At 40.5% G+C, this 15,073-nt stretch overlaps 1 protein-coding gene across 1 annotated transcript in view; it reads right to left on the bottom strand.

Annotated features, from left to right (window-relative positions):
- Nucleotides 1–335: 335 nt before the first annotated feature.
- Nucleotides 336–15,073, bottom strand: part of ryr2a (ryanodine receptor 2a (cardiac)) — a 180,097-nt gene continuing 165,359 nt past the window's right edge. Inside the window, exons 109-116 of the mRNA XM_069708820.1 lie at nt 14,623–14,769; nt 13,732–13,866; nt 11,203–11,359; nt 10,982–11,046; nt 10,659–10,727; nt 10,498–10,529; nt 10,059–10,110; nt 336–6,383 (exon numbers count right to left, since the gene is read on the bottom strand). Of these exons, the coding sequence (XP_069564921.1) occupies nt 6,288–6,383; nt 10,059–10,110; nt 10,498–10,529; nt 10,659–10,727; nt 10,982–11,046; nt 11,203–11,359; nt 13,732–13,866; nt 14,623–14,769 (753 nt within the window). The 3' untranslated portion in view covers nt 336–6,287. The remainder of the gene's footprint in view (nt 6,384–10,058; nt 10,111–10,497; nt 10,530–10,658; nt 10,728–10,981; nt 11,047–11,202; nt 11,360–13,731; nt 13,867–14,622; nt 14,770–15,073) is intronic.

Here is a 15,073-nt window from a genome sequence, read left to right as displayed (position 1 = left end):
TCGGTTTTAGGGGAAGGGTGTAATGTGTTTCCTGGGTCTCGGAAAGTTATTCATTTTCCGGCAACTTGCAAAACAGAACCCCCTTTACATCCTTATTGCCTTTACCTGTTCATAAAGTACAAAGGTGATTGCTGATATAGAAGACTGACTGGCAATGTTCACCAACACCTGCATGTCAGATCCAATGAAATAATACTTATATGTATTTCACCTTTAAGATCAAGTGAGATGAATTTAACAGAACCTCAGTTTTATGTCCTTACCATTACTGAAGTCAATAAAATAAATGAATACATAATAAATGAATAAGTACATAATTTTATTGAACTCTGAGACAAAGTTAAGCAAGCTTTTATTTGTTCTGCCTTTGTTTGCAATTTATAATGTTCAGTCATCTCCCATACACTCCCTGAAGGGCTATGGCTTGAGTTTATGACCAAATAATACTTAAACAAACCTTTTACTCATAGTATATTGAAACAGATGGTTAAGTGAGAAAAAAGCAGGAGCCACATTTTTTTTTTCAAAGGGATGCAGTTGTGGCAAAATTACTTGAAGAATAACAATGAAACCCACAACACTTAAATACAATATTACAGAAATCTTAATTCATCTTAAATAATCCTATTAAACAATTTATGGGTGGCATAGATTTAGTGTCTTTGCTATATTTCATGCAATGGCATTTTTTCTAATAGTTTTTTTTTTTGGGAGAATCTCTACAAAAAGAGTAACTCTGTTTGCTGTATTGCATAAGATCATCACAAAAAAAGACCTCGGACAAACAATCCCTATTTTAAAAAGGATTCTTGGACATGCTTGTTGAATATTTGCCAGCTCTGAGCAATCATTCAATCAACACATTATTTCTGTCAATTAGGGAAAAAAAAGCAAAATATTTGAACAATACTGCAGTAATAACTACGTATTCTTTAAAAAGATTATTTTGTTTCTAATATTATCATTTGTTTTGCCTTGTTTTTGCATTCTGACCAAAATACCTACAAGGTCCAAACTTTAAAGGTCATGAAATGTGTTCTATGGAATGTTAATTGCTGCCCTGCTTTGCAGTGGGCGGGTAGGACAATCACAATACTGAAAGAAATGTGCATATAATTCAACACATTGTACAGCATGATTGCTTTCTGCCTCTGGATGTTGACTTTTATATTGCAGGAGACAGAATGAATACAGTATGTGTCTCTGCAGCAGAGTGCCTACCAAACCCAAGCTAAGCCAATCAGGGAACCCATCAGCAATCAGTCTGACGATAAGTTGGCTCTGGGAACGATGGACAACATTTCAGGTGTTCCAGAGTAGCCTGAGGATATCTGGGCAAAAACTCATTTGTCTGTTTTCGGTTGTTGTTTACAGTCAGATTAGACATCTCTAGTCAGACTGTTTCACAAGTAGCCAGTTTACTCTCAGTTAATATTTTAAAACTAACACAACAAGGCTAACAAAGAGCTAAATCATTGTCAGACGATAGCCAATGGTTTGTTCGATTTCATCTCAGTCACTTCATTCCGCATCTTTTGGTCTCCATCCAAACTGTGTACTTGCATGCAACAAAAACCTGCTCAAACATGATTGGTCGACACTTCTCAGACTACAAATGGAGACCAGAACTCTTCCAGTAGCAAAATATTGTCCTGGTAAATACTTCATATGCAGATATCTGTGTGCAGAGAGTAAAGCTAAGCCAACACGAGTCCATCTTCAAGGTTGGTGGTCATGCAGCATCAGAAATGATGAGAACTAATACTTGTTAAGAAAACTATTTATACTGCATCACACACGGCTAATGATGAATTTCAACATACCATCAGCTGCCAGGTTAGTAGGTCCACCTCGCTAAAACTAATGCAGTCCAATGGGACAAGCCTGCTGTGAATCCTACCACAGGCTACTGTTTGTCTGTATATACTAAGAGCGGTTTCTTATAATTTCTCCACCCCGTTTATATCAATGTGGGTAGATTAAATATTAGAAATCCAGCGGCTGAATGTAAACTAAGAACATTTACTCAAGTACTGCACTTAAGAAGAAATATGAGGTACTTGAGTATTTTGATTTCTTTATACTTCGAGTCCACTACATCCCAGAAGCAAATACTGTATTTTTTTTACCCCTCTACATTTGTCTTTGTAGTTACTTATAAGATTGTAATTTTTCATCCCCTTCCTGTCCAATGAAAACTAAGTCTTTCCAAATTTGTTGTATTAGAATTAGAAAAGTTTTTTAATAAACTGGAAGAGTAAATTTTCCTTTATGGGTTGAGAAATTTCTCTTACTTCTTAGGCTTATTTAATAACCCCCTCAAATTTGCAGGAAATTGCAGTCACAAAATTGAATTTTTTTAATTTTTTTAAGCTTGTTGATTTTTGGATTAAGGAGAGCAACAGTACAAACAGACGGTCTTATAGAATATGTGCATCACTGGAGGTTAAAATGACCATATTTAAAGTGATTAATATTAGCACAACCTTAAATAACTACAACAGTAAAATGCACATTGATGCAGCAATATTAAATATCCCAAATAGTTAATATCATGAAGTAAAACAATGACAGGGATAATTTTATGCTCCGCTTTTCAGGGAGTCAATTTTACTTCAATAATGTGTTGAATGTATACTTGTAGTGGACTATTTTCACAGTATGGTATTAATACTTTTACTTGAGTAAAGATTCTGATAATAATAATTCTTCCACCACTGGAAACAACCTCAGTTATAAGACAACACAATTCAACAGCAGCACAAACTGCAGCCGCCGAAATGATCAAAAAGATGAATCAGCACTCCTGTAAAACACAAAAGCCGATCCTCAATAAGAAAGGATTTACTTCAAGGCATTAAAATTATGTTTCTCTGAAGATGCAAGTGTTTCTATTAACCTTGTTGGACCAGCGGTACAACATGTCCACTACAACAGAAGTTACCATGTTACAGGAACAGTGTTTCTCAAAATGGGGTCCCCGTACTCCTGGGGGTTTGTTGCAAATTATAAAATTGTGCTGTATTTTTAAAAAGTGCTTATCTTCAGATGGGGACCATTCGCACCAATAAAACAAGCGTACTCTGTCTTACTCCTATCCATGTTAGCTTTGGACCAATAGAAACTCTGATATGATTGTGACACCACGACAATCTATCCTCAACACAACTTCCCGTTGCTGCTTATTTTGTCTTAATTGCCAGCTGGCTAGCTAGCATGGAGAAGTATTTGAGTCAGACCCCATCATCAAGTGACACTACGCAAAAAGTATGACCATAGTTATATTGGTTTCATTAAGAACAGTGTCAGGAGATCAAAATGCATCACATGTCTTCAGGTGCTACCCATCGAAGCCATAAAGCTAACCTGGAATATAAGAACAAAAGTAAAGATTTTGACTGTGGAATGATTGAGGAATACACCTGCAAGAAAACATGGATGGTGAACCTGACCACAACTTCAGAGAAAGCTCACAAAGCTAATTATTCAGTGGCTCAACCAAATGTTTAAAGTTAGAGACCACACAGAATTGCACAAAAACTTCTACTTGGAGCGGTGGATGAAACGTGTAAAGCTAACACTTGGGATGGAGGCAGCTAATAAACTGAAAGCTGCACCTTTCTCAGACGACTCCACTTTAACTGCGGTCAGGACTAAGGATAGAGTTTGCCCGTCATCATCACTCCAAGAATGGACAGACTGTAGTGAGAGACGAGCTTCACCCATTTCATTCAATTAGCTGAGCTCATCAAGTGAGCTATTAAAAATAAGAATGTGATGTCGTCTGATGCAAGTATTCCAATATTAAAAGGCTTAATTATTTTAAGCACATGCACATCGAGCATCTTTTACTGGAATGAAGTGGACGCCATCATTGAACACTGGATACAGTGTTTTGCGTCATGCAAACAAGCTGCTCCTCTTAAGTCTTGAATATTCCTTCCTGTTTCAAACACGCCTACCGTCCTGACGGGAAGCTCGATTAACCAATCAGCTTGCTTGATGTGCAGGTTTGTACAATCACTTGTTGTGAGTTGTGCATGTGGGCTCCTCTGCTACCTCCAGTTAACCCTCTAGATCTGTGTAAAACCTTTTATGTGCATCTTTGGAGAAAAATAATTTCAGCTTTAGATTAGCTGAGCATGAACACCTAACAGACTGGCAACTGCGTGTGTAAAGAGCCTCCCTAAACAATTGGACAATTTTGGCAAAAAGGAAGAAGCCATCTGCAATTAAGAAGTACAACGTTCTACTAAAATGCATCTCTTATTACAATGCTACTGTGATGCACTCCGTTAAGGTCAACTGTGATCTCACGTAAAGTTTTAAAAATTGTAACACCCCTATTGGCACTGCATAAAGCTATAAAGCAAACACAACTGAAATTTGAAGTCACTAAAAATGTGGATATATCTGCTCTGGTCAAACTGCCAGTTGGGTTGGATCTCCAATAACAAAATCTTCTATCTCCTTTCTACTTAACCAACAATCTCACACATGCATAGCATATTTCTGTCTTTCATAACCCGCCGTCTGCCTGCTTCAGATGTTCTCCTCGGTCTTCATGCTGTATTTCTGTGACACTTTCCTCCCTGGCATAGTAAGGCACTGTATCCTCCCGTCTCCCCTCCCTCCGATACCCTTTGCTGTGCATTGCCATTGCAGGAAACATATCTGTTTGCTCCGGTCTGGCTCATTATTTCTCTGAAGCTAAGAAGCACACGCTAACTTTGTCCGCAGCTATTACATTTGAAAATAAACAAATCACTTTTTTTTGCTGCTTTGGTATTGCTTTTCAGAAATCTACATAATTTAACGAACAAATGTTAACAAGCTCGAAGCTGTAATTAAGTGATATCAAGTAAAAAAAAAAAAAATTAAAAAAAAGGTAGTCTAAAGCCCTGCCAGTGGCACATAGAGACGGTGATGTTTCTCAGACAGCACAATGCAGAAGAGCTGGATCGAGCAAACAGGCTGACTTTGAGCTGTTCTTAAAGTCTTGACCATAGTGGTGGAGATCATGGAAGGTTTGTCCGGACGGTGGGATTAGAGGTCTTCTGGCCAGAGAGGTTAAAAAGGAAGGTGAATGTGCTCAGGACAATCTGACCAGTAGCTGTTCACATATGTCAATCTGAACCAGAGAGCTGGGCAGACACCTCTGGGGCCATGCTGCTTCTGGGGCAAAAGATCAAATAAAAAAAATAAAAAATCACTTCCCAAAGACGTCAATAATGTATTCAACCATTCTGCAAGTACAGTTTTGGAGACATATTTATTTCTGTAGATTTGAAGCTGATGGAGGGTCATGACTTGTCCATGCTTTGGTTGAGTGTCAAGGTCACTCAGCTCATCTGTAACAGAATGGACTTGATAATCATGTTGCTAGCGGATGTGAACATTTAGTTAAGGAGCCCTTCACACACAGTGTTGGCTTGTACAGGGTGTAGACACAGCGTTAACATTTGTAGACTGTACTTTATTTCAATCCAGTACAATGGCTCTGAATGTTCCATCTTTGTTGACGCTGTCAAGAGGTGCTGACTCAGCGCTGCAGTAGCGGCACCTCCATCTTGCCATTTCTTAAATTTATCACCTCTTTGCCAGTGTAAACAAAAGCTGAGCATGTCAGCCTCTCGAAGGTCAGACGTGCAGAGCTGTTGTGCTGGATCAGTTGTCGAGGTGTTAATGTTTTGTGTCTAACCCCTGTACCTACATGCAGCGAGCACTGAACACATGAAAAGTCGTAAACATCATTATACTAATGGCTGCACTTCGTTTAACCATCATTTTCCTAAAAAGCTTTCAGGAAGACTTTGCTCAGTCTTCCCTGTTTGGGTCCTTCCTTTTCCCTTTGCTCCATTATTCATTTTTATTTTTTGCTTGTTACTGTGAACGTAGAGTAAGACGAAGCAAAGTACTCATCAACTGAGCCAAAGACCTTGACGTGCCACCAGTCACATATTGTACAGCATATAATCTGATAATTTTATATGTACAAAGTCTTAGAAGCATTCCAAAAAAAGTGTGCTGGAGGTCGGGGTGGAGCTGGTGAGCTGACCCTCTGGATCAGGACAGCTAAGGGTGGGCGGGGCCTGTGGAGGAGGCTGGACATGTGGGTTCCTCCTAGACTGGGGAGCTGGAGCTGAGAGTAGTCGTTCGGTAGAGTAAGGGCTCCTCATAGAGCAGTAAGAAAAGGTTTAGGGACAAGCAGAGGGCAGATGGCTGCAAAGGGCCTTGAAGAGGTTACAGTGTGAAAGGGAAGAAGAGTCTGTTGCTTCGAGAATCGGTCAGTTGAGCTGATCCTCGTACTGTTTCCGGAAACAGTCCCCAGCAGGGAAAAACTCCCAGCAACGCTCCTGGTACATCTTCCATACATAAGACTCCTTAAAGACAGACAGGTGGGGGAGATAGGGAGGGTTTCATTTACATGCATCAAGTTCAGAGTCTAGTAATCTTCTGCGTTGTCTGCAACTGAGGTTAGTAACAGCAATGTCAGCTTCAAAGACTGGACCACCAAAGGCCTCAGTATGCTTCAGATAAACTCTGTTTTAGGACCACTTGTGAAGACAAATGTCTTCCTACCTGTTCCAACAGCCCAACTCAGAGGCAGGGCGAAGAGACTGCAGCATCGTGATGTGCACAGAGCAGGCAGAAGCTATAGCCTTCATGAGGAAATATTCCAAGTTTCATCACTTGATCAATATCAGTCCCAGAGTTACACATGGTTTTGTGACCACTGGTCCAGGTGGACCTAGAATTTAAGACATATGCAACTATGATTGAATTGACTGTACATTAAAAAAATATTTAAGACTTCATGAGCAAATCAACCAAGAAGAAGGGATGTGAGTTTGGACGCACAGTGTCTATTGGGCTCTAAGGGTTAAAGCAGGCGTCGTGAAAGTATCGGGAAGGCAGTGAAACTTAACTCATTTAGAAGACTTTCCCCTAATTGAAAAGATTAACATCTAAAAAAAAGCCCTATCAATGCCAGAAATGTGCATAATTCACCACTAATAAGGAAAAGCACTGCAGAGAGAAGGATAGAGTCTGTTGAGCCATGTATGAATCACATTCTTCCTGCTCTCTCCTCTTAGTGAGAGTGAGTGTCTGTGTGTCTCGCTCTAAACGAGGGTAAACAAAAATCACGCGCCTGCTTTTGTAAGCAACTCGTCACTTGCCGGTCCACAAACATTTGATTACCAACGGCCGTTATTAAAGGGGAACTCAATGATTCAAAGCTGGGACTGGCAGTACACACAGTGTCCCAGACATGATATGGTTGCTGTAATTAAACCTCGACCTAGAAAGCCTACTCTTGATCGAGGTGTTTAAGCAAACTATCGACCTTGACATACAGCTCCGTGCAGCAGTGCGCAAACATGCACAAGATTGAAAAATAGAAAGATTACACAGGGAAATATAAAACAAATTTGAAATTCAATATCTTAAAAAACAATCGAAGTATCAACATCCAAAAATGTTTTTCTTAAAAAATGTTGGTGGATACTCCACCATGGTGGACGTCTATGGTCCAAAAGGAGTATAATGAATTGTTAAATTAGGTGCCACCATCAGGCTGATTGTAATCAGGCTCTGTTGAGCCCTCTATTCCTTCAGCTCTCAGCAGTAATGACTTCATTAACTTCTTTACTAATAAAATTCTTACTATCAGGGAGAGAATCGGGCCGACCCTTCCTGACACCATCACTGATGTGTTGCTAAGCAACAGCAGCCCTGAAAGCAACTGTAGGACCAGATGTAAACTTGGAACATTTCTCTCCTGTTGAGCTCTCTGAGTTAACTAGAGTTATTTCTTCATCTGGATCCTCTAGTTGTCTGTTAGATCTCATCCCAACTAAACTTTTTAAGGAAGTCTTCCCTTTAATTAATGCTTCCATATTAGATCAGACCAACCTATCTATTGTAACCGGCTATGTACCGCAGGCTTTTAAAGTGGCTGTAATTAAACCTTTACTTAAAAAGCCGACTCTTGATCAGCTGTTTTAGGAAACTACAGACCAATTTCCAACCTGATGTTTATTTCTAAAATCCTTGAAAAAGTTGTTGCAAATCAACTTTTTGATTATTTACAAAGGAATGATCTGTTTGAATATTTTCAGTCTTTATTGTTCATCATAGCACAGAAACAGCTCTGGTGAAAGTTACTAACGACCTTTTATTAGCCTCAGATAATGGACTTGTCTCTCCACTTGTTCTTCTGGACCTCAGTGCTGCTTTTGATACGATTGATCATACGATCTTATTACAGAGATTAGAAGACGTTACGAGGATTAAAGGAACTGCATTAGACTGGTTCAAATCCTACTTATCAGATAGATTCCAGTTTGTCCATGTCAACAATGAGTCTTCCAGACAAACAAGAGTTAGTTATGGAGTTCCACAAGGCTCAGTGTTAGGCCCAATACTTTTTACTTTGTACATGCTTCCATTAGGAGATGTCATCAGGAAGCACTGCATCAACTTCCATTGTTATGCAGATGACACTCAGCTATATCTTTCTATAAAACCAGATATAAACTAATCAATTTGTAAAACTTGAAGCCTGTCTAAAAGACATAAAGGCCTGGATGACCAAAAACTTCCTGCTTCTAAATATCAGACAAAACAGAAGTTCTTGTACTTGGTCCTAAACACCTCAGAAACTCTTTCTGTAATCACTTAGTTACTCTAGATGACGTTGTCTTGGCCTCCAGCAAAACAGTGAGGAACCTTGGAGTCATCTTTGATGAGGATTTGTCCTTTAGACACCAGATAAAGCAAATCTCCAGAACTGCCTTCTTTCATCTACGTAATATTAATAAAATCAGGAAAATCCTTCCTCAGCGTGACGCAGAAAAACTCATTCCTGCGTTTGTTACTTCTAGACTAGATTATTGTAATTCCTTGTTGTTAGGATGTCCAAATTACTCATTAAAAACCTGCAGCTGATCCAAAATGCTGCAGCAAGAGTACTGACGGGATTTATCAAGAGAGATCATATTTCTCCAGTTTTATCTTCTCTTCACTGGCTTCCTGTGAAATCAAGAATAGAATTTAAAATTCTCTTGATGACTTACAAAGCTCTACATGACCAGGCTCCATCATATCTTAGAGATCTTATAGAACCATATAATCCTTATAGAACCATATAATCATTAAAAAAAAATTCCCCTTGGGGATTAATAAAGTATATACCTACCTACCTACCTAATCCTAGCAGAGCACTTCTCTCTCAGTACGCTGGTCTACTTGTGGTTCCTCCATTTTACAGAAGTAGAATGGGAGGCGGAGCTTCAGTGTTCAGGCTCCTCCCCTGTGGAACCAGCTCCCAGTTTGTGTTGGAGGGGCAGAAACCCTCTCTAGCGGATTAGACTCAAAACGTTCCTTTTTAATGTGTTAAGTGCCATGAAATAACCTGTGTTGTGATTTGGCGCTATATAAATACAATTGAATTGAATATTTCATGGAAAGCATTAGCACATTATTTCCTGTTATCATACGAAGTTTCCTGTCGATCAGACTTATCGTTTGAGGCTCAAGGCCTTTTTTTGGAAAGTCTGTTTCTTTAATGTTTAAAAGACATAAAAGATCTGAAACATAACAATTGTGGTACTTAGTGGGCGATCGTGTGTAATATACTTTGTATGACAAGACTCCTATATATCATTCATCCTTTGCTGACAGTACAAATATTTATGCTGTGGGTTTCTTGTGGTCAGCCATGTTGTTTGTCTACATTTGGTGTTGGGGGCAATGGGACATTTCAAACTTGGATTTTAAAATGTTTCCCTAATGTCGTAAATGTCCAATATCTGAGCAGGAATCCAATGCAGAACACAAAACCCACCTTCTTGATTCAAATATTAAATTAAGATTTTAAATTCTCTTAGAGGATCTGTCGAAACCCTTGAAGCATACTGAGGCTTTAACAATGGCAGCAGAAAAAAACAAGGATAAGAAAGCATTGGGGAGTTTGAAGCTGAGCTGTTCTAACCACAGTAACACAGCCATATATAAACAGTATACTGAGAGTGAAGGGAGAGGAGCAGGTTTACCTGGCCTGTGTGCTCTGTTTCATCTTTGTTGATGAGATACATCACAAAGAATCTGAAACACACACATATATTTATTAGAGAAACATATTAACTGACAGTATTATCACACATACACCCCACATGCACAATCACACACCAATCTGAATTTGTCACTTGATATTGGTTTTGTTGGGTGCAAAAATCTGGAGAGAAAAATGCCTCAATTTTAGGAAATTGAAGACTCCACGTCCCGCTTATAAGATACTGTTTGTCTCCATGTTAGAGGTACAAGAACACACACACACACACACACACACACACACACACACACACACACACACACACACACACACACACACACACACACACACACACACACACACACACACACACACACACACACACACACACACACACACACACACACACACACACACACACACACTCCAGATGTACTCACAGGTAGTTGGCTAAGTTGTGCTCCTGTAGCGTGTGCGAGAGAGAGAGAGAGAGAGAGAGAGAGAGAGAGAGAGAGAGAGAGAGAGAGAGAGAGAGAGAGAGAGAGAGAGAGAGAGAGAGAGAGAGAGAGAGAGAGAGAGAGAGAGAGAGAGAGAGAGAGAGAGAGATTTCAAAGCCATGTGGCACTGTGTCAAAGTAGTCGTTACCTATTCCACAAATAAAACATTTGGTCTGCAAGAGAAACACAAGAGAGTTAAGTGACAGTGATGACACACAAGTTTTACATGCCAGTCTTCATCTGCGACCCCTGTTGGGTGTTGGATCGCTGCTTTCATCTGGATATCATGAAAATTGGGTAAATTTGCAGAGATTTGAGGGGCCTACAGTATTTGCTGCAGTGGATTTCCGTACATGTTTACATGATACCTGTCACTCGTGTCGTATAATACTGCATTGTTTGAATTGGTGTGCGTGCGTCTTTTCACCTCCATGTCTTCTTTCACTTGTTCCTGCTGGTCCCTCAGCTCTCCAAACGCATCAATGATCAATCCTAGAATATCAGAGCACAGAGGGTGTGGAGGTTAAACTGACCAGCCTGCAGTGTGTGTGTGTGTGTGTGTGTGTGTGTGTGTGTGTGTGTGTGTGTGTGTGTGTGTGTGTGTGTGTGTGTGTGTGTGTGTGTGTGTGTGTGTGTTGGATCCCTCACCCTGGATGATGGCCAGGAGAATTACAATGACAAAGAAGAAGAAGGTGATGTCAAAGATGATTCGATAGATCTCGTACTCGTCTCCTGCCGGATCCTCGATCTGGTCACCAATCCCTCCACCTGCTCGCACGCCGACATACATGTGGAACATGTAGCACTGACACACACACAGACACACACACACACAGACACAGACACACACACAGACACACACACACACAGACACAGACACACACACAGACACACACACAAAGACGGGGAGAAAGACAGAGAGAAAATCGAACGTGCTGGACTTGAAATGGAAATCGTCATGACTACAGATGACAGCAACTAAATTTACTGCAGCATCTCAGAAATATTAAAAATTACTTTTATAAACTGTCTTTTTGCCATAAATGACAGTAATATTTAAAAATCAGGGACAAACAAAATGGGACTATTGTAGCAAGCCAATGATGATAATATATTTAGAAGGACGGGTCTAATATATAGAGAGGTATGCTCTATAGGTTGCGAAGCTTCTTGAAGCTAATTTGGGATTTTGGACTGTATAATTACAATTGAATTACTTTTAGAAAGAATTATGAGCAGAAATATATAGTTAATACTGAATATTGGTATGTAAGTGTTCGTGGTTGGTTTGGAAAAGGGGTATTGACTTAAACTAGATTTCTGCTGTGAGGTTTGAGTGAGTCATATAGTGTATGTCCCAGTACATCGACATTAACACTGAACATCTGTAGTCTGACCAACAAAACCTGAGCAACTGGCACAGAAATCCTCAGTGAGTCTGTGGTTATAAGTGGACAGTCAATCAGAAAGAGGGACAGAGAAGAAGAGGAGGAGAGAGAGGGCAGAAGACAGGAAAAGAGAGAGAGAAAGAGGGAGGCTAAGAAAATGTGAACAGAAAAGGAGAGATCAGCTCAGATCATATCCTCCTGTTGTGAGTGTTATTCTAAGGGATTTATCCATTAAAAAGGGGGGGGGACATCTCCAGGGCAATGGCCCTCCACCAGTGCATCCCTCCATCCCACTAAGCCCCTGTCACCTTCTAGTACTGGAGAAGAGGCCGAGCTGCCACCCTCCGACCCCTTAATAGGAAATAGAAGTGCTCTATGGAATGCTATGGGTGGCTGACTATAGGGGATTAGAGAGTGTGTGTCCTGAAATTTCCGGGTGACAGAAGGCCTCCTTCCACCCTCAGAAAACACACACTGGAGAGCCCTTATATAGTATTTCTTTCAGATGGCTTGGCAGCTCCATCATAGCTGCACTTCATTCTGTCTCTTCCTGTATCCTCCTTCTGCAACAGACACATGCTCCTACATAATGGACTTGTAAGAGACATGACTGTTTCCTACCTGACTGTGACTGTGATGCATCAATGCATTGAAGACACAACATTTTGTGTAAATGGAAAGGGTTCTGCATCAAAAATTCATCATAGACCTGCTATCAGTGTTTCATGGCTGCATCATCACGTAGTGAATTTGCAGCCATCTCAAAGTTCACATTTCTGCATCACAAAGCTGGTTCACTTATAACCGGGCTGACTAACAATGATAGTTTCTGCTGCATAGTTAAACTGCTATGGTGTCATGAAACTGGCCTCTTATTTCCATTTTTTTCTATTCCAAATCCCATCATCCAGGATCACCAGTGCTGGCTTTGGCTTCTTGAAGCCAGATACCCCAAAAACAGCCTGCATCATCTTAACGGCCCCAGGTTAGCAGCATCAAATTCATCTTTGTTAATGTACTGTTGCTATTCCTGAAAAGCTTAACAGATGCCTTGAAAAGAAACGGATAAAAAAAAGACCATGTAATCTTAGAGCAGCTCAGCTGGAGTGCAAACAGAGCCCGAGGGTGAACGCTGTCAAGACTGAGAGCTTTGACCCATGACTCTCTGTCCATAAATGGAGCTGGACCCTCTTCCAGAAAGGCTGCACGGGATACTTTCTGGTTTCAATGAGACAGGCTTTACTGACACTAATAGGCAGAACAACAGTGAGCCACTTCCCAGACACAAGAGACTGAAGAACAACAAGTCCAACTATGATCTTATCAGGATTTCTTTTCCACTGCTGTGCCAACGTTACTGCTACTTCCTGTAGCTTTTGTTGGGCTTGCTTGAGTTAGCAGGAAGAGGCAGAGTTCGGTGACCTTTCTCCTTGCCAGGAGGATTTTTTTTTCTACAGAATGTGGTCCCATTGTATAGATTAAATTTACAGCAATCACAGTAGGAGCCAATGTGGTCTGGCTGTTCTGATCTGATCCCACTGTGGAGTCACACCTGCTTTATCTTGACAATAAAGCTGAAAACACAATAACCCACCAACACCCGTTCATCTAGTCACAGTCTGTTCCATGATATTATCTCTCTAAGATGATCTCCTTTTCCCACATGTATCAATTACATTACAATTATGCTATTGTTCTGTTTATGCTACTCGACATAATTAAAAGTCTCATGATGAGAACGATATTCTCTTCCCTGCAGTGCTGTGAGCAACGCAGCTCTCATACTCACTGTCAGCATGTCGTCACACTTCATGTCTGGCAGTTCTCCATCTTCACTCTTGTTGTAGAACTTTCTGAAGAAGTTGAAGGCCACGACTGTGTAGAGGTACACCACCACCGCCAACAGGCCGACGGTCAACACCAGCTGGAGGACGAGAGACCACACAAGGCTGGTTGGTCCTCGAGGACATTTCATTAACATTTCTGCAGAGATGTTCCATTTAGGTTATAAGTGACTTAGTTAGAGTGTTTGTTTGTTTTAAGCCATTTCTGTGTCTGTTATACATGCATGCAAGTTTTTTCCTCCACTTTATGAAATTACATTTTACTGAACTGCTGGTTTTTCTCAGCATTTAAATAAATAATAGCATTCAGTTTCAATGCAGATTGTTATATTCTGTGGATACTGTTAAAAATGTGTGAAATAATTCATTTAAATTAGTGATAGTGAGAGTGAATTTCTTATATGAGTAACTGAATTGGAGGGTTGCATTATAAAAAAAATATAGTTTCAATTATTTATGTTAGTAGGATTAAATTCGTAAGACATCCACCAAACCTGTCTGAGATTTTGGATCGATCTGTTTATGTGTGCTCTGCCCACTGAAGCATCTAAAAAAGCCTTCGGCACTGAACTTAGAGCTGGTTTGAGCTGGTGGAGGTGCAACATCACCTCAAAATTGACACCAAACTTGCAGTGGACGGTCGCATCGTTACCGACACACCTCTTATTGCACCGTTCATCTATCTCGGCGCAGCTGGGTTCACAAATCAGCACAAGCGCAGAAAAAAGCCACTTGCACTGCACCAAAAGGCCACTGTGCCCGGATCTGCCCTGGACGTCTGTATTTGCATTGGTTTGAAGCCGTGTCCCTGTAAGTCAGATACAGTAGTTGTTTACCTGTTTTCCATTGTGTGTGACTGAGGAGAGGATGGTACGCAGCGTCTTAAAACCCATAGCGATGTCCAGCAGATGGGCAGCAAAGAAGAAGTTGTTGTAGTGACCCAGGATGGACATGGTCATATACCAGGCCAGATACAGGAAGGACTGCAGGGAGACACATTTCAGGAAAACTTATGCAGCAGGATACAATTTCTATAAAACTAGAGACTATGTTGACCAGTGAGCTGAGCACTGTACAGTTCACCATGGAAGGTTTTAAAGTGACAGCTGTCCAGGTAGTAGATTTTTTTGGAGTACACATTCACCTTATTATTTTTTCTATCTTAACATGAGTCAGGCGCCGATATCAACACCGAAAGTTCAGCAGAAAGTTAACATGAGGTTCTGGCGTCTGAATTAGACAAATGAAGCTTTGGATGTTATTATCAAGCAAGCAACTGCCACGGCT

The sequence above is a fragment of the Brachyistius frenatus genome, unplaced genomic scaffold, assembly GCF_029030835.1.
Source record: "Brachyistius frenatus isolate BFR_SWC_R1_liver_20210118 unplaced genomic scaffold, ASM2903083v1 Contig_78, whole genome shotgun sequence".
NCBI classification, from domain to species: Eukaryota; Metazoa; Chordata; class Actinopteri; family Embiotocidae; genus Brachyistius; species Brachyistius frenatus.
Note: the sequence above shows the minus strand (reverse complement) of the source record. Positions and strands in the feature narration are given on the sequence as shown.